The 26,520-nt window shown below is 31.6% G+C and overlaps 1 protein-coding gene and 1 long non-coding RNA gene across 2 annotated transcripts in view; both read left to right on the top strand.

Annotated features, from left to right (window-relative positions):
• Positions 1–1,067, top strand: part of LOC111713458 (uncharacterized) — a 1,902-nt gene extending 835 nt beyond the window's left edge. The window contains exons 2-3 of the long non-coding RNA XR_002767695.1: positions 434–574; positions 1,034–1,067. This is a non-coding gene — a long non-coding RNA (uncharacterized LOC111713458). The remainder of the gene's footprint in view (positions 1–433; positions 575–1,033) is intronic.
• Positions 1,068–10,071: 9,004 nt separating this feature from the next.
• Positions 10,072–24,885, top strand: LOC111713457 (uncharacterized). The gene is made up of 13 exons (XM_023488312.1): positions 10,072–10,150; positions 10,223–10,422; positions 11,353–11,456; positions 15,692–15,759; positions 15,855–15,939; positions 16,719–16,767; positions 18,605–18,743; positions 19,769–19,848; positions 19,931–20,096; positions 20,947–21,147; positions 22,410–22,416; positions 23,737–23,983; positions 24,309–24,885. Exons 3-13 carry the CDS (start codon positions 11,414–11,416, stop codon positions 24,544–24,546), a joined length of 1,323 nt encoding a protein of 440 aa, XP_023344080.1. The 5' UTR covers positions 10,072–10,150; positions 10,223–10,422; positions 11,353–11,413; the 3' UTR covers positions 24,547–24,885.
• Positions 24,886–26,520: the final 1,635 nt, after the last annotated feature.

Here is a 26,520-nt window from a genome sequence, read left to right as displayed (position 1 = left end):
ATCATTATTATTATTATTGATATTATTATTTGTATTATTGTTATTATTATTATCATTATTTTGTCCCCAGTTTTTTCTTTCGTGATTTTCTGTGTATAAACAGTACAAATAACCCTTTCCCTTCCCTTTCCCTTCCCTTTCCCTACCCTTTCTCTTTCCATTTCCATTCCCTTTCCAATATTTGCATTTTCCCTCCGTTTCAATTCATTTCTTTCACGTTTTCTTTCTATTAATTTCCCATTACCTTCCCTTCCCTTTCCATTCCTTTCTCTTCCCTTCCCTCTTAATTCATTTCATGTACCTTTTCCTTCCTTTTCCATTCTTCCCATTTTCCTTCCCTTTCAATTCATTTCCTTTCCCCTCCGCCTATTTATCTATTTGACTGAAATATGTTAATTGTAGAATGCATAAGATGATAATGTTAAATTTTTAGAGCTGCGCTACAGCTAGAAGACGTGTTTGACCATCCGTGTACTGTCTGCTTGGAAAAAGTGAAAAAAGTGACGTGTTGAAACGACACATGAAAACCCAAACTGGATTCGCTTGTCGCCTCGACTCTTACATATAGGAAAAAGTCTAAACTGAATCCAACTAAGATAACTATGACGAAACTGAACTGAACTGAATCCATCTTACATAAACTTGAACTAGACTTTTCTGAATTAAACTGATTAAACTGAAATTAACTCAACTCAACTCAACTACTCAACTCTACTCCTCTCTACTTAACTCATCTCAACTCAACCCAACTCAGCTCATCTCAACTCAACTCAACTCAACCCAACTAAGCTCATCTCAACTCAACTCATCTCAACTCAACTCATCTCAACTGAACTGAACTGAACTCAACTCAACTCAATTTAACTCAATTCAACTCATCTCAACTGAACTGAACTGAACCCAACTCAACTCAACTCAACTCAACTCAATTCAACTCATCTCAACTGAACTGAACTCAACTCAACTCATCTGATTTCATAGATCTAACAGAACTCAAGCTCACAACAAATAGTTTAGATTTTTTCCTATTCAGGAGGAATTAGATTTAGAAAGAAAATTTTTTGAGGTAAATCAATAAATCACTTTCGATCTTTTATTTTTATTCATCCTGTATTTCATATCCTTTATCCTCTATCAAGTGTCTTGTGTGTGTACTGTGTATCCTGTATTGTGAGTCCATGTATTGTGAGTCCATGTATCCTGTATCCTGTATCCTGTATCCTGTATCCTGTGTTTTATATTCTATGTTCTGTATCCTGTATCCTGTATCCTTCACACTGTATCCTGTTTCCTGCATCCTGTACCCTGTATTCTGTGTTCTATATCTTGTATCCTGTATCTATATCTACTACCTGTAAAAGATAGTTAGCAAGATTTCAATCAACCCCAGGGGGTCCATTAATGATAATATTGATTAAAGACAGTTTAGGTATATTAAGCATATCATATTTAGGTCTAACAGGGTGGCTTATAAAAAACCTCTACGCATGAAAAGCAGATTAAATGTTCTATATTCAATTTGCATTTCCTTTTAAAAAAGCTGGTGTTCTGTATGCCATAATTTTCATTAAATCTGAAAACTTATGTAAGTCCATGTTAAACCCAGCTCTTTAAATGCCCTCGGGTTTATTATTGATTCACTTGGGGGTTTAAATTTTATTTTTCTCTGAGTGTAAATGACACAATTTGTTTTAACAAACACAATCCCAAAAATCCAGTGAAACAAGAATATGGCCTAACTCAATACTTCCACTCCCCTTTTCTAATTAAATGTAATATAAAATATGCAAATTGGTGAAAGTATTGACATTAATCTGTCAAATACCTCCACCCAGCTTTACTCTCCTCTAAATGTGTTTATTTGCGTAATCAGAGGAATCTGCCGCGCAGCAGTTTTCTAGAACATGCTGTGAGGCATTCGAGCACAACACCACGTTGTCACAAAATGTAATGCCAAGAGAAACAAAATTGCTGTTATTACTTTTTGAGATGTTTTTGCATTTTTTTGTTTTTTAATGAGAGTATTACAAATAATCTAGGCTTTAAATTAATACAAATAGTTTTGCAAAAATGTTGTATGTTAAAACTTTTTATTCAAGTTTTACAGTTGTAAAACTCACTGTAAAAGTCCGAGATTAAATAGCAAAAATGAGCGTAACATATAAAAATTATATTTTTGCTAATTTTACTGACTCTACATGACGCCCAGGACAAGAAATTTATTGTCCTAATTTTAACCTTTACACTGCAGAGACAATTATGTAAGTAAGCGTGCAAATAAATGTGTGCAGATTCTAAATTGTAATTCTCTTGGGAGAAATGTTTAGAATTCTAGAAAGATTTGAGAAAGTAATGCAGTATTAAACTCTTCGATAAATCTATCCTGATAAGGTTTCTGGTCACCATCCACCAAGACTGCTCAACAACTTCCGCAAAAAGTTCCGGAATTGATTTCAGACTGCAAACGTAGCCTGCAGCACAAGATTAATTTGTTACATTTTCAAAAAAAAGTTGACGTTTGTCCAAATAATTCAAATCCAGAAGTCTAATTTTTTTCAATTTAGGATTTAGCAATGGAGAAGACTTTTCCATGTGCACAGTGCGACAAGACCTTTAAGGTAAGAATAAGTGCTGGAGAGAGAAAAAATGCTTTTTAAAATGTAAGAATGCGGGAAAATCTAAATCAATGTTAATTTCAAGGCTTTAACGGGTCATTAAATGTTAGGCCGGAATGCACTCCACTAGCATTTCAAATACTTCAAATACAAAGTTGAGATCTCTCAACCAATTTTTTCTGAAGTATCATTAGTCTCTGCAACTTGTATTGTAACATTACATGTTTAGCTATTCATTTTTTCTCTCCACATTTGCTAAACAAACCAAAACTTTTTTATCCCTCTTATCTATAATAGATGCAAATTTCTGCATTTGAAATTTGAAATTTATTTAGATAAGAAATTTACATGTAAATTCCTTGACTAAATTTCACCAAGTTTAAAATTTGATTTTTAAACCTGTTTCCCCCAACCCGCCAAATATGATGTATCTTTCTAGTTAATTTTCAATTTAATGAATTCAGATCTGTGACGAAAGCTTCTGAATATGATGAGCAAAGCTCATTTGAAAAGACATAACTTTAAAGAGTCTTATTCCATTTATTTGTCTATTTTGAGGATAATTTCTTTAATTTTGTTAAGATGAGAAAAGAAAATTTACTTTTCTAAATTATTATTTTTAAGATAAGAGCTGAAAACTTTAGAACGGGGGATATTGAGATCATTGGTTGATCTCCTCTTCTTCTTACTCTCCAGAGCTGGGAACTTTTGAATGGTGGATATCAGGATTAATGCTTGATCACATCTTTTTCTTAATCTCGAGATTAAATAATGCTTGTTCTCCTCTTGTTAATAATCTCCAGATTAATTAACCGATCGGGATTAAGGATATCCAATTCTAAAGTTTCCAGCTCAGATTAAATAATGCATGTCCTCCTCTTGTTATTAATCTTCAGATTATTTAACCGATCAGGATTAGGGATATTCCATTCAAGAGTTCCCAGCTCAGAGCTGAAAACTTTAAAACGGGGGATATTGAGATCATTGCTTGATCTCCTCTCCTTCTTGCTCTCCAGAGCTGAAAACTTTAGAATGTGGGATATTGAGATCATTGCTTGATCTCCTCTTCTTCTTACTCTCCAGATTAAATAATGCATGTCCTCCTCTTGTTATTAATATCCAGATTAATTAACCAATCAGGATTAAAGATATCCCATTCAAGAGTTCTTCTCCAGATTAAATAATGCATGTCCTCCTCTTGTTATTAATATCCAGATTAATTAACCAATCAGGATTAAAGATATCCCATTCAAGAGTTCTCAGCTCAGTTCATATATCTCATTTCAGATTTATTCACAACTTTTTTTTGGAGAATCCTTTACAATATCCAAATAGATTTCTGTACTTTGGAATGTTACATTTAGGTGACAGAACCCAGAGTTGATTCTTTTACATGGCAAATTTTTTTTTATCGCTAGAAAAATAAAGACATTTTGGCATTTGCTTCAACTCTGTAAGTTGCATGCAAATTGAAATGTTTGCAAGCCAAACCATACTTAATGCAATGGTTGCAATGCAAGGAAAGTTAATTGCAGTTGCGTATACTCTGCTTACATATTAAAACCAGTTCTCTCTGGGCGGAATTTGTAAACAAGAATTGATGCATCAGTGTTCGTTTAGTATCCGAGGAGGTTAAAAGCATTAAATTTTAAAAATTATGATAATTCACATAATAGTTTCCTATGACCAGAATATTTCATTGATTTTTTATGTGAAAGATGGGTCCCATGTCAGGCTTCGACATCCGTCTTCTGTTTACATTACCGCCCAGTGACAGTACACTGCAGTACAAAAGATGCGTACACCTCTGAAATAACTTTCCTTGCATTAAATCCTTGCTTAAAGCATTCATTTTCAATGATGTTATAGGAAGTGAGAACCTTGAGGCTTCATCAGAAAATTCATAACTCAGAATATCCCGAGCAGTGTGGTGTCTGCTCTAAAGTTTTCAGAACAAAATGGCAGGTTAGATTGATTGATTGATTGATTGATTGTTTAATGGAATAATTGATTGATTGGTTATTAAATTGTATACTTATTATTGAAGTCAATTATATGACATAACAGTACACAGTTGAAAAATTTCAAATGAGCTCTAAATATAAAATTTTAGAAACATTCTGTGCAACTTGAATCCTTAACAAATTGTTACCTCAAACATAACCAAAATAACTGACCAATCCCTTGAACGTAGATCTCCTGATTGATTGATTGACTGGTCCGGGTAAATATTGACCGATTTCTCCCACTTTAAATCTGAAATCTTACTATCTAATGCATTGAAAGTATTTAAATTCAACATGCTGTATCTAGAACTGGGCGGCGGAATGTGCTTTTACTGTTGATGTTTTTTCGTTTGTTAATCAAGTTATAACAATTTAGTTTGACAAGTATATATTCCTAACCTTTGTTAATCAAGTTGTCGTTGGTTAACAATTTAGTTTGACAAGTATATATTCCTAACCTTTGTTAATCAAGTTGTAGTTGGTTAACAATTTAGTTTGACAAGTATATATTCCTAACCTTTGTTAATCAAGTTGTAGTTGGTTAACAATTTAGTTTGACAAGTATATATTCCTAACCTTTGTTAATCAAGTTGTAGTTGGTTAACAATTTAGGTTGACAAGTATGTATTCCTAATCTTTGTTAATAAAGTTGTCGTTGGTTAACAATTTAGTTTGACAAGTATATATTCCTAACCTTTGTTAATCAAGTTGTCGTTGGTTAACAATTTAGTTTGACAAGTATATATTCCTAACCTTTGTTAATCAAGTTGTAGTTGGTTAACAATTTAGTTTGATAAGTATATATTCCTGCTTTAACAAATTGTCAGTTCGTAAAAGGAATATATGCAACAAGCCAACCGAAACTTCTGCTTAAAATGCGCTGGATCTTCTTAACACTGGGTTCACTAGATGGACTGGTACAAGTAAATGTGTAGTACAGGGTTAACCCCAAAGGATGAGACTTCAGAGACGATTGTACAGAATTTATAATGTATGTTACCTTATATTCATGTTTTCCTGCAATTATCAAATTCTTTCTTTCTTTGCCAAGTCACTAAATAATCAAATACAAAGCTAAATTCAAGGCAGAAGACTTAATTTATGTCGTCTTTACAATCTCATCCTTTGTGGATAACCCAGTATGTTTACACCAGACAGGAAAATCCTGGTTCAGATCATGCCACAAAGTTACAAAAGGACCCATGTGCAAGTTTCCGTTAATCCTAAAAAGCTCACATTAGTTGACGAAACGTTGCACAGACCTAATTTTCTCTATCTAACTAAACTTAGCATGAAGCATGGCCTCGAGCTTCTCTAGCTCTAAGGACATGAATGACGAAAGTGAATCCAATTACTAGGTCTGATTCAAGCTTTTAATAAACTGTCTGTTCACGATTCACGGGGTCAAGGGGTTCAAGGGTTCCTGTGGTCAAAGGGTACTAGTGTAANGTGGTCAAGGGGTTCAAGGGGTACAGGTGGTCAAGGGGTTCAAGGGGTACAGGTGGTCAAGGGGTTCAACGGGTACAGGTGGTCCAGGGGTTCAAGGGGTCCTGTGGTCAAGAGGTTCAAAGGGTCCAGTGGTCAAGGGGTTCAAGTATTTCACAAAGACCCTAAAACACTTTTAAAAGTTTTGCAAAAAAGTCCAACTTGTTGAATTTCTATATTTTCCAAAAAATGTAAAATATCCGGTCGTATCTATGTACTCTGCAACATGGACTAGACACAAATTTAAAAAATCATTCGTCATCTGTTCGTACTTTCAAATTTTCCCCGGAAAATGAAAATATTTTTAAATGAGTTTTTAGTGTTGTAATTACATCATCACTGCACTTCACTCAATTGTTTTGGACATAAAAAAAAACATTAATACTCACAACCCCTATGATTAAGAAGGGGCAATAGGGCATTATGAGGCCTATTCATGTTTATTTATTTAGTAATAACTTGTTACAGGGACAAGAACGTAATTAAATGTGACATTATGGTCTATCCACAACGATACCCTTTAAACCTTTATTTCTGAGAAAGAATGACTAAGATAACCTTATTTTTTTTCCTTAAATTTCTAAAATTGATAATGTTCAACTTTGGGTTTCTTTGTAAAAGTGACATGCGGATTTATGCTGCAATGAAAGAAATATTAAGAATTAAACACTTTTTAAAATGAAAAAACGAAGGTTTGAAGGGTACCCCGTTGGTAATCGGAGATGTCACCCTGAAATAGAGAGTCTATTGAAAATCATTGTAAAAGTGTTTTATAAAATATAANACTTTTTAAAATGAAAAAACGAAGGTTTGAAGGGTACCCCGTTGGTAATCGGAGATGTCACCCTGAAATAGAGAGTCTATTGAAAATCATTGTAAAAGTGTTTTATAAAATATAACATCTATCATTACAATAAACATCAATAAAGACATTTTATTAAAAACGTTTTTGATTTAAACACACAAACATCTTTTGTGAGTTCTATGAAAATAATCAATGGAAGAAAATATAATTTTATTACGACAAATAATGAAACACACAAATATTTTCTGTCGGACAAACACACACATTTGCCGAACACAAAAACGTGTTTAGCCTGGGTATAAGAAAACTGTGGAAAATTAGAAGTAAAATAAACAAATTTAGCAGACAACACTAGAGTAGAGTCATTTGGAGAATATTCCTAGAAAAATACGCAGTTTCCACAAAACAAATAACGTTTCATCATGTGTTATACTAAATTTCCTGAAACCAATCAATTTCTGAAATAATATACTTGTTGAGTAAACTANTTAATAAGATTAAATGTGATTTAATTTTTCAAGAAAACATTTTTCAGATAAACTTGATATTTTCGAAAATATAACTTCGGGAAAATTAAAATTTTTTTAAAATTTCAAAATTTTGCATTTCAGAACAGTGAGAACCAGAAAACATGAAATACACTTTATTATTCCATATTTCACAGTTTCCTAATTTTAAATTTATTCTTTTTTGATGTATATTTTTTTTAATGCACCAAATGTTAACCTCGAAACCCACCACTTTAGAGCACTGTGCATCCCTTGCGCCTTTCCTAGCCTTGAATTTTGCTGCTGTCTAAGCTTAGTACATAGTAAAGTTTAAAAGTACATTTATAGCGTTTAGTTCAAAGAACATAGTACACAGATCATAGAAAATATCAAATGCTTTTATAGTACATAGTTCATATTACATTTTTCAAAGCAAAGTACGTTATTCCTAGTGCAAAGTACATATATGTAAATACTACTTTTACATATTTCAATATTCACAGTACATAACACATGATTAAAGCAGTATCTAATGAATATATTTATATAGTTAAAGCAGCATCTAATGGATATATTTATATAGTTAATGCAGCATCTAATGAATATTTTTATATTTATTAAGCTGCATCTAATGAATATATTTATATAGTTTAAGCAGCATCTAATTAATATACTTATATAGTTAAAGCAGCATCTAGCGAATATATTTATATAGTTAAAGCAGCATCTAATGAATATATCTATATAGTTAAAGCAGCATCTAATGGATATATTTATATAGTTAAAGCAGCATCTAATGGATATATTTATATGTTAAAGCAGCATCTAATGAATATATCTATATAGTTTAAGCAGCATCTAATGGATATATTTATATAGTTAAAGCAGCATCTAATGGATATATTTATATAGTTAAAGCAGCATCTAATGAATATATTTATATATAAGCAGCATCTAATGGATATATTTATATAGTTAAAGCAGCATCTAATGGATATATTTATATAGTTAAAGCAGCATCTAATGAATATATATATATATATATAGTTAAAGCAGCATCTAATGAATATATTTATATAGTTAAAGCAGCATCTAATGGATATATTTATATAGTTAAAGCAGCATCTAATGGACCACGGTGGTGAGCGTCCCTACCCCTGCCCTGAATGCACATTTACCTGTAAAACAAAACAACAACTAAACGAACACAGAAGGAAACATTCGGTAAGTTAATATATTGAAATAATCAATTATAGTGAAAATAATGAAAAAATAGATCAATAAATTAATAAATTATTGAACTTTTTGTTTCAGTTTTTAAATTTTATAAATAAAGAAAGGAAAATGATAAAACTTTTTATAAAAATCTGGACAAAAATAAACATATTAGTTTTAATGAAAGATTTGTAACCAGCCCCCACTCCTGTATGCTGAGTCCATTAGCGCCTGATCCAATCATTTTTCAGTCATGTGTTTAATGTCTATTCTGAACCAATAGAAACAGTATAACAATATAGACATATATATAGATAGATAGATGAATATTATTTGTTTAAATATTAAAGGTTTACTTGTAATTCTTTATTGTATAATACTGGAAAATAATGTTTTTTTAAAAACACATTTTCACTTTATTTATAGATTCACGAATGTTACATTTTCACCTGTTTTCGTTAAAAATCATTTCTGGATTTATGCTGAAAAGACAGTAAAGATTATTTGACGAATTCAACACTTTTCAAGATAGACGGCAATATCTTCCTGATAAGAGTTTAAGAGGAAATTATGTTTCGAATCTGCCACTTTTTAAAAAAAGGGTCACTTAAAATTACGTTTACAGTCCCTTTAAAATTATCTTTTTCTTTAAACTCTTTTTGTTTTGTAGCTTTTATTGCTTAATTGGTACAATTTGTTTTATGGGAATAAAGCGCCTCAACAATTATGAAAGAAAACCAAAAATATAGTTTTTTTTACGTTGTGTATAAACAATAAAAACAGTTTATTTATTATTTACTTAATTTTTGGCGCACAGTCTCTTTAAATCTAAAGTTTAGGTGAGGGTTGAGTGAGCGTCTGAAGAATGAGAATCTGAAACATTTAATTGCCGATTTAAATTACAAGGGGGACATTATTTAGCACAGCAGGAAGATAAAGATCTGTTTAGATGCATTAAATCCACCTTTTACCCGGTGCAGTCTGGAAATGGCGCAAAGATAACAAATAATTTGCACAACGACATAACTTTTTGGGTTAAATCGATCTACTTTTCTTTTATTTTGTCTTCTCCAAATTTGATTTCTTAAATCTTAATAGATGAAACTAATATAAAAACCGTGTGCATGCGTTTTAAAGTTAAAATTCTCGTGTTTGACAAAAAATGTAAAAATACATGATAAATGCAGTGCATCTTTGACTGCTACATTCAATTACTAAAACAAATTTAGATATTTACAAGGAAAAAATTTGCAGTCACCAGATAGCAGATATTTACTAATTCATTAACAAGATGAAATCTATCCATCCCATTTATCTATCTATCTGTCTGTCTATCTATCTATCTATCTATCTATATATCCATCTATCTATCTATCTATCTATCTATCTATCTATCTATCTATCTATCTATCTATCTATCTATCTATCTATCTATCTATCTATCTATATATCAGGTGTCCGAAGAAAGTTCTAACATCTGAAGGAGAAACAATTTTAAAGAAAAGATCAAGAATAATTACAAAATTTTCTCTTCAGGTGATTTTATTGCAACCAAAAAAAACACGATATATTTTTTCAATTTTATATTTTTTGTTTATTTTGTTTTAGGATGATATAAAACTAGAAAACTTCAACGATGTCTCAAACATTAACATCATCAACAACAACAACAACATCAACGTCAACAACAACAACAACAGTACACAACTAAATAGAAACCAAATAAAGAAGCCTGTATCAAGCCTGGGTAGCCCTGGCAGAATAGAGAAGTCAGGACTTGATCTAAAAATTCTGGAAGCTATTCAAAGGTAAATATTATCACGTCTGTGTATTTACAACACACAAGAGGCACTGCGCAGAGATCTACCGCTTTAGTAATTGCAAATTGGCGGTACAGTCCAAACTAGGACCGCAAAGGTTGGTCCAACTCGGATATTCAAATGTACACCGTGACTGTGATCTTGCCAGGCTACATTTATTGCATATAACGTGCTGGGTCGACTGTACACAGTACGACTGAATGCATATATGTACAGTATGTGATGTACTGGCACGGATCATGCATCTTTTATACTGGGTTTCAGGCTNGAAAAATTAAGATTATCTAAACCAGATTGGTATAAACGGATATTTACAGAGCTAAAAAGTAACTAACATTTTCATGATGAATTCTTAGATTCGAAATTTTAAATTTCATATGATTTACATATTCTGTTTGTTTAGTTTTTTCCCCTTGGGCAGGATTTAAATAATCCTTGAAAACTAGTTTCAAGACTTAGCTGCCATTCAGGACTAAAATAAGGCTCGAGCTTTCAAATATGTTGGGACTGAGCTTTCGTGTAGCTGAGTTTAATTTTAAAAGATTAGTAAATTACCAACCCATGTTTCAACCATCCGGTAGCGTTTAATCCAGGCAGGGTTCACTGCCGCGCTTGTAGTGACTATTTAGAACCAATAACGATTGCAGCGGCGGTAGGATAATCTTTCTATTCTAATAGATCCACACTTAAATTAGCGGTAAACACGGTAAACACGAATAGGAATACTGAACACGAATAGGAATACTGAACAACTTTTACAAAACTCACAAAGTCGAGACTAACCCATCTAGAGTCGAGACTAACCCATCTAGAGTCGAGACTAACNGTTCCATAATCTAACTATATTATGTTCCAGGAGGGTTGTAAAAAAGGAGGAACAGTTTGAGTGTTCCATAATCTAACTATATTATGTTCCAGGAGAGTTGTAAAAAAGGAGGAACAATTTGAGTATAACAATGTCTCTGAAAATAACTTCAACATGGAACTCTTAAACTCCCGAGATCATTCGCAACAAACACAAGGTACAAAAATAATAAATACTATCAGTAACTGATGAACTCAACGTTTGATTTTTGAAAGAAAAAAAATTTGATTTTAAGCAATAAATCGAAATTTTTGCGATTTTTATAGCCTATGTTACCCCCGGGGAACTTAAGGGTTCCCTCAAAAAAAATTCAGCCCATTGGGTCCAGCCGTTTGGCCAGCTGTAGCTAATATACATACAAATATATATAAGCGAAAAGCTTTATAATATAGACAATCTAAATTTTAACAAATGAATTTAGTTTTGCCACAAACTCTAATTTTGCAGCAATTCTTTGCTGCAACGTCGTAGACCTTAGATATTACCAACTATGAATTCTGTCAAATCAAATAGTCTAAGTTTAAAATATCAAAGGTCTATGGATTAGAAAATTGGCGTTTGTGGCAAACTAGGTAACAATCTCTTTATTTCAAACAGGAAAATTATATTAAAAACAGTTTAGCTCTAAAACGAATCTCCGAAAGCATGCCAAAAGTCTTAATGAGTTAAATACGGTTAATTCTTTATATTCGGCTAGTCGAGCATAAATAGAAAATTCCAACATTTGTATTTTCTTTAAAAAATATAACATTTCTCACATATTTAGTAGCAATTTGTCATTTTCAATGGAACTGTAAAGATGTCATTTCAATTTACTTCGAATTTATAACGTGGTACCGTTTAAAACCTTTGTCTCATCAAGGATAAATGAGATATTCTTATTTGTCTACTTAAAAATTAATCATTTTCAATCGTGGGTTATCAACTAAATTGGCTTACGGATTCATGCGTGATAGGCAATGAAGGAAAATAACAGAATTAACACTTATTTATTTCATTATCACTAAGATAACAATGAAAAATTAAGATTATCTAAAACTGATTACGCGCTGAAATCTTGAAACGGTTGTAAGCCCCCTGCACTCACCACCCCAGCCCCTCAAAATTTAATTTCGCCCCCTCCCCCCTTCCCCTCACAAAAGTGCTAGTTGCGCCACTGGCTGTTCCGGTTTTCCTAAACTGTGCTGGATTGGTTGAGTTATATACACTTTTGTGGATGCATACTTAATATTAGATTAATCTTGAGATTAACAAGTAAGAGAAGATTAAGCATTGATTTCGATATCCACAATTCTAAAGTGTTCAGCTCTGGTTTCCTATTCATGAAGTATACTAGATCTTGTACTCTAAATACTGTTTCCACATTTTTGTAAAAACTGGAAAAATTAGTTTTTTAAAGTTTTTGTAAAATCAGGTCAAACCCCACTAATAGTGTGTAGACAAAGTTATGACACATTAAATTTTTTTTGTCTCGCTTAAAATTGATTATTTTCAATTGTGGTTTCTCTGTAAAATTGACTTGCGCATTTCTTCTTCAGACACACTGAAAAATGAGCAATGTTCTTTTTGGATAGACAAGCACTGATGTCTTTTTCCTTGTTACCCAGACAAAGGTTTAAAGTGTGAATCGGACATGCCACTCTATAAATGGACTTTTTCACTAGCAAGTACTTATAGGCAATATACCTTTAAAGTACGTTTACNACACGGAATGTTTTAAGTTGAAGCTCTGAGAGTTATAATATCCCCTAAACACAGTCTAGTAGAATGTGTAGAATTTTAAGATTTCCAAGGACATTGGCTAATTAGAGAGATAGATACAAATATGGATATATATAGATATAAAGATAATTAGATAGACAGATTGATATGTAGATAAATATATAGATAGATAATAGAACAACATGTAGATAAAGAAATAGTAAGATAAATAAATAGATAGGTAGAATTTTAAGCAGAATAATGCAACGAAAGATTTAAATTATACAGTTGGATAGATCCAATATAGATTCAATGGGGTTGAACAAGATCACATGCAGTACACATGCAGTACACATGCAGTACACATGCAGTACACATGCAGTACACTGCTGTACACTGAAGTACACTTGAAGTACACTGAAGTTGTTTAACTCAGTGACATCAGTAATAAATTAATGAAAATTAATAAATATTTATTTCTAGAAAAACTATTGAGTAAAATAATTAAAAGATTAAATAAATGAATTAATGAATTAACAGAAAGATGAATGAATAATCAAATAGGTGAATGGGTGAATAAATGAATCAATGAATCAATGAATCAATGAATAAATGAATGAATGAATGAATAAAGGGATAAATAAAAGAATGAATAAATGAATGAATGAATAAATTAATGAATTAATAAATGAATGAATAAATAAATGAATAAAAGAATGAATGAGTGAATAAATGAAAGAATTAATGAATAAATGAATGAATAAATCAAAGGATTTATGAATAAATAAATAAAAGGATGAATAAATGAATAAATGAATGAATAAATATATGAATAAATGAATAAATGAATATATTCAGGGGGAGAAGGCCTACTGGTGTCCCCAGTGTGGAACCAGATTTACTTATAGAAATGGTCTCATTAAACACACAAAACTAAACAGGTGAAAATTACAGGGCGCTTCGTGCCCCTCATATCTCTCATCTAATAATTTCAGATTCGTGCCCCTCATCTCTTTCATCTAATAATTTCAGCTTCGTGCCCCTCATCTCTTTCATCTAATAATTTCAGCTTCGTGCCCCTCATCTCTCTCATCTAATAATTTTAGCTTCGTGCCCCTCATCTCTCTCATCTAATAATTTTAGATTTTTCTGGGTGAACACATTTTTTCTTCAAGCATTTAAAGATTTAAAGAAGATTTGCAGATTTTCTGTTTTTATTTATTGGTGGATTCAAACATTTAAAGTTTTTTAAAGTTTCGGATTGCCGCAAACTTTTCCTTAGGTCAGACGAAGTTCCTTAAAATGTGGGCTGTTTCTGGTAGACAGTTCCGACGTTTATCGGTTACAAACAAACAAACGAGTCAAAGGATTTGAGTTTTTGACACACAAGCTCAAATCTTCTGATCCCAATACCTTTGCAACCTGATAGTGCAAACCTTTGATATTTCAAACTTAGATTAATTTATCTATAAGTATTTATAATTTGAAATATCTAAGGTCTACGACATTGGGTTACAAAGATATAGAGATTAGAAAATCAGACTTTGTGGCAAAAACTCAACTTCTAATAGATTATAAGCAATGAAATTAAATTGACTTAAACGGGTGCTGAAAAAACGGTTTTGGCAAAATGATTGTCATGAAAAATCATGTAGACATTTGAATAAAACAAAAAATGTTGAAATAAAGTAAAAATATGTTTAAATTAATTTTAAACTTCTAGACGTTGAGACAGCAAACTTAGGTAAATTAATAAACATTGCAGTACAGTACAGCACAGTACAGTACAGTACAGTACAGTACAGTAAAGTACAGTACAGTACAGTACATTACAGTACAGTACAGTACAGTACAGTACAGTACAGTACAGTACAGTACAGTACAGTACAGTACAGTACAGTACAGTAGATTACAGTAAAGTACAGTACAGTACAGTAAAGTACAGTACATTACAGTACAGTACAGTACAATAAAGTGCAGTACAGTACAGTACAGTAAAGTACAGTAAAGTACAGTACAGTACAGTACAGAAAAGTAAAGTAAAGTACAGTAAAGTACAGTACAGCAAAGTACAGTACAGTAAAGTAAAGTACAGTACAGTACAGTACAGTACAGTACAGTACAGTACAGTACAGGTGAAGTTTTAAAGTGTACTGTTGTGAATCGGTCCCTCTTTCAATAAAATGTCATGACGCCATTTTATCAGAAAGTATACACGTCCATTACAAAGGAAGTGGAAGCTCTTTGACCTGATTATTTATAATTGTTATTTCCCTGAACTGTAGTCTCGTACTTTAAATAAAACTTTTCATTTACAAATATTATGCCGGGGGTGTTAAATAAGTATTTTTATTTTTTTTATTGGTGGCAAAAATCTACACTTCAGAATTTTTAAAATCAATAAATGCTTGATTTTACAGTGAAGATGCGTTTCTGTTATATATTTTTGAACAAAGAATAAGAATTTGTGCGATTGGGAAAGAAAAAATCGAAATTTTTATTTCAAAAAAAAAAGTTTATCAAAAGTGTATGTCCGTTATAAGAGGTGCGCAAACATCACGCTAGTTTCTCATTTTTGATTTGACATTTAGACCTCTTGTACAAATCTACCAAGAATTAGAAAAGAGGAAGAAATGCCCCTTCCTTTTAGTTATTTTATGAAAACGGACTGCTCACAAATATTATATCTAGGAACAACAGTGTTAACGAATAGTGTTGATATATCTTCCTGGGCAGCCACGCTTCCAGCAGGGACTAAGGTATCCTTATTATTATTATTATTATTATCATTATTATTATTATTATTATTNTAGTTATCATCATTTTTATTATTATTATAAATTTGATAATTAAGGTGACTGTAACGCATTATGACGCCTCTAAAAAGGCGGGTCAAGGTGAACTAGTGGCTACACCGACACATACAGAAACTATTATAGGTATTATATTTTATCTCTGTACGCCAACAGTAGTATAGTTTATCTAGTTTATAGCCATATAAAGTCGCTACACCAATTAAACCAATAAACAATTAAAGGTATTATATTTTATCTCTGTACGCCAACAGTAGTATAGTTTATCTAGTTTATAGCCATATAAAGTTGTTACACCAATTAAACCAATAAACAATTATAAGGGGGGATAAAAAATATATTTTTTAAAAGTTGTCTAATCGTCTAGTCATTTGTAGTTGTCATACAGTGATAACCAAAAAACTGTAGAATACGAAAATGGTAACAAAGTAATTTGATGTTGTTACAAAGCAAAAAGCTTTACTAGTAAATTATTTAATCACGTATAAAATGAAATAGGTCTATTTACACTGCGCAAGTCTAAAAGTCTAATAGTCGAGTTTTCTGGTCATCACTGTATAAAGTTTTTTAACAGTCTAAAAGTTGTCGAAATGTATTTATCTGTCTTGTTGTCAAATTGTAAAGTTGTCTAATGTCTCGCTGTAAAATTTTCAAGATGTCTATCGGTGTCAATACAATGATAATCAAATAATAGGAGTAACATTTTCGTCTTTATCTTTTGTTTAGTTATAAATACCGCTATGGGATTTTGTATTTACCTAGGACACAATTTCACTTTTCATAGTTTTAATGCAGAAATTACAGAGGAAATAATTAGCGAAGACGACAACCATTGTTTATGTCAAAAATTTAATTAAATATTTTTCATTGAAAGAAGATTCTAAAAGTCGTCTTTTCTTGTTTAGTGACGGAAAATATGGAGAAACAAATCCTTCACAGAAACTTGCAACAGAGGTATTTTGATAGATGTTTTCTTTTTAGACCTTGATAGAAGTATAGATGGATATATAGATAGATAAAGAGATAGATAGATGGATCAAGAGATAGAAGTGTAGATGGATAGATAGATATATAGATCAAGAGATAGATAGATGGATCAAGAGATAGATAGATGGATCAAGAGATAGATAGATGGATCAAGAGATAGATAGATAGATATAACGAACGATCCCAGGAAACATTTAAATCGAAGATGTCGAGTAAATAATTCTGGAAATGATGTTTAACATTGGCATATCGGAGAATGAATGTTTGCAGGGACAGATCGAACGATAGATCGAACGATAAATCGAACGATAGATTGAACGATAGATTGAACGATAGAGCTAACAATTTAGATACAGTGAAACCCTTAATAACGAATTCATCGAAAGAATTAATCAAATGTCGTATTCTTCACTTTCTGATAATGGAATGTTGCAGATATTTACTTATATGTGGAAAAGGTATATGGATATAAAATAGATAGAGTAGAGATAAATATATACGGTAGATGATAGATAGATAGAAAAATAGATTCATGTACTGATAATATATATATAAAAAGACAGATAGATAGATAGATGGGGGGGAGGGTATAGATCAGATAGTTTACTACATATACTACACGTCTCTGATTTACTTGATGCATTTCCTTCTTTGGCGTTAAAAATGTGTTCAGAGATCGAAACTTTTGTACGAAACAGTGCTTATCCACAACGATCAATTTTGATCATAAGATACGGATTATCATAAGATAGGGATTATCATAAGATATGGATTATCATAAGATATGTATTATCATAAGATATGTATTATCATAAGATACGGATTATCATAAGATATGTATTATCATAAGATACGGATTATCATAAGATACGGATTACCGCTTGTTTAACGGATAATCAAAAGTTCTGATCTCAGCTGAGGCCGGATTGATAAAATCCTGACCTCAGCTAAGGCCGGACAGATAAAATTCTGACGCCGGAAGACGAGACTGAATTTAATTCTCGTGTTTTCTCATGCTTGGCGGACACATTTTTTACAATTTTAGAAACTTTTCAAATCCTGTAGTTTTAGATTATAATTCCTAATTTTGGATTTTGATAAGAATTAATAAAAGTAATCTGTAAGTTATAGAAAAGGTTTCGGTTTTTTATAACCCTAAGTGAGACAATTTTACGTTAAAGACGAATATGTTTTTATAAATTTGTATGTAAATGGAAACAAACATCATAATCAATCTTTATTTTTAATTTAAAGATGAAAACATTTATAATAAGAAAACTGAACATTTCTAGAATCGCAATTTTGCTCAGTAAAATGTGTAAAGATGTGAAAAATTTGTAAAAATGTTAATTAGAATTTATTTCTACTTCCTATGCAATATGCATGCAAATTCGGGAATTTTCTATTGGCAATATCAAGATTTAAGAACAGATAAAGACTCTGAAGTAAATTGAAATGTATTAAAAACCAAAATATTTTGAATTTTTAACTCTTTTCGGCCCAAACTTAACATAATATTCCTAACCCTCTGGGCATGAGAATTCATGTTTTGATATTCGACTCGAAAAAGAGAAATTTTAATGTCCCATGTGAACCCTTGAAACCGTTGTCGGAGTAAAAACGGTGGAATTATTTCTATTGTTCTATCTTAAAGTTGATTATTTTCTTTGGCTGTTTCTCAACAAAATTAATTGCGCATTTGTGCGCCAGAAGAAAAAGAAAGAAACATTTTCGGAAATCGACACTTTTCACACAGACAGTCTCCTAAACTTGTTTGTGAATTGTACAAAATTTAATTGTTAAGAAGACTAATGTTAGCACGTGGTCTGATACCTACTTCTGGTCTGATTCCTACTTCCGTTCTGGCTCCTGCTTCCGGTCTGGCTCCTACTTCCGGTCAAACCACGGCCCACTCCTCCAACTCATCCTCTTATACAAGTCAGGTACAAGTTTAGTACAAAAACAGTTTAAGTTTTCTTTTTTAGCTTTCTTTAAAATCATACGTTGTACTTTTGATGACGAGTTTTTGGCCGCTAGGTGTCTCTGCCAAGTAAAATATCTGAAATATTGAGAGCAATAAAAATCGTCATAAAAATTACAGCGTCTTATTTTAATGAAAAACTTAAAAATGAAAAATTTTAATATATAAATTACCTAAAATTGCTAAGCACCTCTGGGTTATTGTAATCTTCATATTCGTTCCGTATTTGCTGAATATTATCTTTTTAAACTTTGATTCAAATGCCATATCACATATATAAGAGTTTTCGTTTAACTTTGACACAGTTTTATATCAATTTCTCCAGACAGAGACATTAGATAGAACTAATTTTGGTCTCAATTAACTCCTAAAATGTTTAGGCTTCGGCCTTTCAGTCCCTTTAATGACCACCTGAAAGTTCTGGGTTAATCTATTTACTGACAACATATTTGATTTATTTTAAATTAAAGTTTTCAACTGAAAGCATTATAAAATCAAGATTTAAAAAAATGTGAAATTTTAAGACGACTGTCAAGTTATGATTTTGCCAAATAGTCCAATGGACATAGAACACAGCAACTGTGCAGTGTACACAGGCCCATTTCACTTAGTTATATCTTTTTTCTTTTTCTAATAAGATCATAGATACAGAAGATAACTTGTCTTCCTATTCCATAGTTTTTAGAAACCAGGGAAATGAAGAAAAAGCAAAGAGAAAAATAGGAATGAGACAAAGTTAAAAAAAACCAGTTTACCAATGTCGCTTTAAAGACGACTGTACAGAATTCATACTGTCTCTTTTCTTACATTTATGATTCCCTGCAACTTGTTTTTTTCTTTGTGAAATCATTGAATCAGCCATAAAAAGATCATATTTCTGACAGAAGACTTAATTTAACCTCGGAATCGTTGAATTTAAAGAGTTTCAGGTCGTCTTTACAATCTCATACTTTCCGTGTAACCCTGCTAAAGAAACCCCTTTTTTAGGAAGCATTGAACCTGTTCTCAAGTATAGGCTTTCCAAACTATGTAGAATCATTTGCAGTCGATCCTAACGAAATTCTAAGGTACAACAAATTAATATGATGATGATGATGATGATGATGATGATGATGATGATGATGATGATGATGATGATACTGCTACTAGAAAAGAGAAGCTAGTAAAGAGTGAGCCTGCAACTCCAACGCCCGCTGAAGATTTTAAACCTGAATTTAGCAGAAGAAGAACTATGGAAACAAACACACAGTCAAACCTACAGACAAACTCACACTCAGTTATAGCGGACACTTACCCTTCATTATTCAGACAACAGGTTAACATTTTTATGTTCGATTCACACCGGTACCTATAAAAGCTTTGACAGATCAAGAATGAAAGAATCATTCAGGTTTAGGTTTTTCTCTTTGAAATCTCAATTTAACTGTTGTTTTTTCTATCCCGAGTAACTTGCGGATTTATGCTAGAAACAATGGAATAAATTGCTAGAATCAAACCCTGGAAAAAAAGACGATATCCTCCTTATTATTGATCAGATAAAGGTTTAAAGGGTACTATTGTGAATCAGTCCCTCATTAAATAAAGGGTTAATTGAAATTACACCGATAGTCTCTTTCAGACCTTTTTGAATTTTACCCAACAAATCAAATTAGGAAACAATTATTCCAAATATATGTCAGGGACTAAAGAGTGTTTTTAATAGGTTTGGTAGCATTTTCAGGAACTTCCAAAAATTAATAAACGTGTCGTAAACGATTTATGATCCAATTCTTTATTCAAGAAATGATTGTGCCATTTTATTTGTCAGACATTTTAGCCCTTTTCTTACTGTAATTAGAAAAAAAGGGTGGTCTCTAGAGCAATGGACACTTAAAATCCGTTAAAACTTTTAACATCTGAAAAGCGGAGAAAATCCTTCCCTCCCTCTCACCGGTTCTTACTTCATCTTCCGCCAACAATCAGTTACGTCATATGAGGATTTGAGTGTTCATTGCCATGAAGACGACATTGCTATAACATTTGAGCGTAACTTACTATAGCTGTCTAAAATCCAGTCTGGTACTTCAAATGAACTGCCAGTGTCATTTGATATTTAATTCCTTTCTGAGAGCTGACATTTTTATTGATTTAAAAGAACATTTTTTGTATAAAAACCTGATTTTCAGGTAAAGATTGAACCCCTTGAATATTGTCCTGTAAACGAGATTAAGAACGAGGTTCTCAGTCAACTGTTTGATTGTGAACCCCATCTTCTCCTTCAACCAGGACAAGAGGGAGATCTAGGACCACCAGCAGAAACAGGAGCAGGACTAGGAGCAGGAGAAACAGGAGAAAGTTTACGAATGAAGAAACAGGAATTACAGGTAAATCATCTAAACTATTGTAAAGTAAACGTGGTTCACACATAAGACGTGGTTCAAACATAGTTGGTTCAGCTGGAAATTTTTATAAGTATTTTGAGATTTAAGCTGGCGCTCAATTGGAACCGGATATTGGCGGTTTAGGTACGCAGTTCAAATTCTTTAAATTTGGGCCTCAGGTCTACCGAATATGCCGAATTAAATGTTATTCATTGTCAGCAGGGAAATGTATTCCTCTTGAGGAGTTTGATTGGAGTGAACGGAATGATTTTCTTGTTTCAACTTCAAGTATTCAGAGTGTTTCTTTAAGGAACTGTAATAGCATTAAAGGGACTGAAAGCGATATTTCAAGTGAACCTCCAAGCAAAGATGGCGATGTCCAATTCAAACAGTGTAAACCCTTTACAGCGTTGTTTCATCAAGTATGAAGTATAAATCAATGTTTATAGTTTAGAAAACTGAATTTGAAAAAAGGGAATTGCGAATTTCTAACGTAGGAAATCATGTGAAAATTATCAGAATCAACCCCTTTTAAATCTGGAAAAACTACCATATCTTCCGCATTATTGATCAGATAAAGTTTTCGAAGGTATCGTTGCAACTTCTTTTTGCAAATTAGATTCAAAGAAATTGTCCTTTTTCCTTGATTTTTTTATTTTTGCTCACAAATTGTTGGTTTCTATACTTTTTAAGTCCAAGATTAGGAATATAGAAGTATCTAAAAACACTTTCAATTGCGACATTTCTTTTAAAAGACTAGTCTTAGGGGGCGCTTCGCGCCCATCTTCTAAATTAATTGTGAACATGTTCTCTTTGTGTACATCGTAAAACAAAACAAAAATAATTCGCGGATTTTCACAAAATATTTCGTGGATTTTCAAAATTTTCAAAAATTTAGTGAAGATCGAATTTTGATGGAGACAAATATTTGAAACTTTGATCATTCATAAACCTTCCCTGGGGTCCCTAGATGTCCCACAAAAAAATTGGGCCCGATCGGTTCAGCCGTTTTGACGTTTATTGGATACAAACAAACAGACAGACAGACAGACAAGCCAAAATTATATATAGATAACAAATCGTGAAAAATTAAACTAATTTTTAAACAAAGATATTCCGTCAGTCTGAAAAATAGGAGTTAGACATTTTCCAATGAAGGGAGGAGAAGAATTTAAAACTCAACTCAATTAAATCTTTTGTTTGAAAACCTTGAAATTTTGCATTCTTTCTTTTACTTCGTTCTTCTTCTGTAAATTAGTTTTATTACTGAGAGTGTTATTGAAAAATAGAACGGGTTGATAATCAGCAATAGATCTGTGCTATTTTTAATCCTTCCTCATTTGTCTCTTAAGAGAAATTTATATAAGAATGTTCCTTGCAACTTTTATTGTTTTAAAGATTACAAATCATAATTACTAATCAGGTTTTAGATGCTGAATATTTCAGACTTGTAAAAATCTTTTATAAAATCAAATCAATTTTTTTCTATGGCAACACTTTCGGGGATTTCACTGATTTGAAGGAATGAAGGGATATATTTTGTTCAATAGTATTCAGTATTCATAGTGTTTGTTTATTTTCTTGAGTAGCATACAAAGACTCTGAAATCTTATTCTCTGAAAATATGTAAATATAATATATATGTATATAGTTTCAGTAGAAATAAATATTTCCATTTACTGTTAGCGCCGATTGAAGGATTCATATCTCTAATTGGATAATGAGAGAGATAGAAAGATAGATGTTTCCGCCATACTGTTTCTATTGGTTCAGAATAGACATCAAATACATGACTAAACCCTGATTGGATCAGGCGCTAATGGACTTGGCATACAGGAGTGTAAAGTAAAATATGTAAATATATTTTCCCTTTACAGTCAACCCACGTACTCAGCCTGGAATTAATAAGCCAAGCTAATAATTATCAGAGATAAAAACTTTTCGAGTTAAAAAACACATTTTTATCAGCTTCATGTATCATGGAAACCGTTGTAAATCGAGCATTGCCATCTTTCCCAAACATCACGGGCAGCCGTCGTACATTTGAATTTCCGAGCCAAGTCAACCTTTCCGGTCCCAGTTTGTACTGTACCTGACTCTATGGACAGGACTAGCTGGTGCAACATGGTTGACGCGGTCCGACTTTATGCTTCTAATAGTTTGAATTTACTTTACTAAAGGGGCAGAGGTGCGTGACATATCTAAAATATATTGAGACAATAAGATTATGTAAAAACTGCTTGAATGAAAGCTAAAGAAAGAAATCTCAGAGTTGTTTATTCAAGGGTGAAGCTATGGTTAAATTAGATTAAAGAGCATCATTTTCATTCCAAACTAGATAATATAAAGTACAATCAAAGGACATGTTCAGAACATGGGGCGGAAAATCACCTACTATTATTATCATTATTATTGTTGTTATTATTATTATTATTATTATCATTATTATTATTATTATTATTATTATTATTATTATTATTATCATTATTATTATTATTATTATCATTATTATTATTATTATTATTATTATTATTATTATTATTATTATTATTATTATTATTATTATTATTATTATTATTATTATTATTATTATTATGTACATGGATCTGAAGTTAGAACCCTTCTCTCCCTTGGCGAGTCCAGATTCTGGATTTGGAGATTCTCATCCCCTTGGTCTTCAGCTAGGAGGACATCTTGAACACCAGCTAGGAGGACAGCTGGATCAACAGCTTGGGGAGGATCTTGATCAACAGCTGGGATTATTAGAACATCAGCTGCAGCTGTCACAAGAGGAACGTCTTGAAGGAGAACTTCTCCTAAAACAGCAGCCAGATACAACAAGGTATTCTTTAAGCACTTATACTTCTTTATAAAACCTTTTATACGTCTTAGCAATAGTATTACTCATTAAAGTGTCACGTCTCTGAGACATCATTTTAATCATTTTTATTTTAAAAGGTTTCTAGAAAGGTTGTTGCTTCGTCGCCCTTCCGTACAGACCCTTTCCAAATTTTAAAAAAAGGAGACAGTTGAGTTGTGATAGAAAAAAATAGTCTGCTGCAGCGAACATAAATCTCTAATTTGACGAGATCCTGCTTAAAGATATCTTTTCTTATTTTAGCTTTATTTAAAAAATAAATAAAAATTATGGAATAATTTTTTTATAGGGATCGTCAGATTCTGCCTGACTTTGACGCAATGGACTTTGACGATCTATTAGATGAGATTCACAATTCAGCTGATATTCATGGATCAGCTGACAACCACGGAACAGCTGACACTTCAGTTGACTCATTTCTAAGCGCCGCAAGTTCAACATGTGACACCGGTGAAATGGATTTCCGGTCTGCTACAGAAACCGGTTTTAGAGAAAATCATTTTATGGATATCATCTCGTCAGTGTAAAACAATATTTTATAGTTTAACATGCTTAATCAAAAATATTTTGTTTGCTATTTTAAGATTAAAGACATTCATGATCCGAAAATACCCTAGCGGACGTTTTGCAGAATTGTATGGAGGCTTTTTAGTTTATGAAGGGATTTATTAGATTTTCAAGTTTTAGAATTTTACCATTTGTTATATTATACTCCTAGATAGTTTTTCTTTTTGCTCAAAAATATCATGATTAAATTGACTTTGTACATAAAATATGTCAGATATATGTTGATTATACTTTGAGTAATTGTTATTTTACAAAATAATGTAAATTTGCTTTATAGAAAATTAAAAATCAAACATATATTTGTATTGTATAATGTAAATCTATAAGATAACTAGGTTAAAACCTTTATATTATTATTTATATTCTCAAATTTTACTGTTCGTAATATTTTTGTTCTTTAAGGAACCCTGTCTAATATTGATTATAATTTTACTGTTTTCTTATAAAAGACATGTAGCATGTTTACAAAAGACATATTTTGTTTACAAAAAGGGATTGTTAATTCAATTTTTATCAACTTGATTCACAATTTTTTGGGACATAAATTTTGACATATGTCAGCTATTTTCTTTCTTGTCCCCTTGCTGCTTTAGAACTCCGTCATTCATTTCAAAAAATGTTATCAGCCTTCATAAAAAAACTACTGAAATATTTCAACATATAAAGGTTTAATGTAAATGGAGAATAATTTAGAATTTGATTGACAGTCCCTTTAAATAACCCTTATAAGGGATTATTATCTCATTAAACTAAAGTACCATGTATCTTAAACCATTTGGTCTCAATTTATATAGTTCAGTACAGTGCTGTACATTAATAAGCTGTACAGCTGTGTACAGCAAAGGGTAGTGCAGTGGAGACAGCTTAATATGCTTTTTAATCATTAGCTACTGATTCCAGACACTTTTACAGTGCACTCAAATTTTCAAAATATCTTTTTATAAATATTATCTTTTATTTTCTAAATTAAAATCAAACTTAATTATTTACAAAATATTTAAAAATGAACTTTTAAAAGTTGATGGGACAGTTCCTTTGAATCCAGGTTTCCTTATTTCAATTTGTTAAAACTAAAATTAACTTTTGATTTAAATTTTTTTATATTTCCGATCTTATGTGTTTGCATTTCAAACTAACCATGTTACAAGGCAGTAGCATCATAGGAGCCCAGAACCAATTGATTAATTGATTTATTGAAGAAAAAAAGAATTGCCTTAAATTAATTGATTGTCAGTAAATCAATTGTTTATAATTTTCTTTTATGATAAGCCTACTTACTGTCTACTCAGTCTACTGGCAAATAAATAGTTCTTAATCCCAACCTCTACATTTGTAGAATTAAACAATTTATTAGTTAATTCATAAATTATTTGATAATAAATTGATCTATTTGTTAAGCGAGTGGAATAGCTAAAAATTCAAGATAGTAGATAATTGATTGATTGTTAGTTCTGTTGGGTCCTATGGTGCGTAATCCTTCACATAAAACTAATCCTGATCTCATCAGTTGTCTCCACTGGGCGCCATTTTGAATTTTGGATAAATCCAGTTTTGAGCAGTGTCAGTGTAAAACCCATTTGTTCCCTTGTAATTCAGTTAAATATAGATTTAAAATTATTTATCATATTTCAAGGAGAGAGCGAATAAAATAGTAAATGATGATGATTATGATGATGATATTGATGATGATGTTGATGATGATGATGATGATGATGATTAAGACATTTGGGGCATTGAAAACTAAAACATTGTATTTTTATCTTTATATGATATATACTAGCTCAAGTGCCCGGCGTTGCCCATTAAAAAAATTAGATTTAAAAAAAATTAAGTTTAGAAAAATATCGATTTTAAAACAAAAACAAAATTGGTTAGCCTGTTTTTAGATAATGCTCCAATATTTGCCCCAAACAAAAATACAACCCTTAGTTAAA

This window comes from Eurytemora carolleeae, unplaced genomic scaffold (assembly GCF_000591075.1).
Source record: "Eurytemora carolleeae unplaced genomic scaffold, Eaff_2.0 scaffold1181, whole genome shotgun sequence".
Classification (NCBI taxonomy): domain Eukaryota; kingdom Metazoa; phylum Arthropoda; class Copepoda; order Calanoida; family Temoridae; genus Eurytemora; species Eurytemora carolleeae.
The sequence above is the reverse complement of the archived record's forward strand: the minus strand, read 5'-3'. Positions and strand labels throughout refer to the sequence as shown.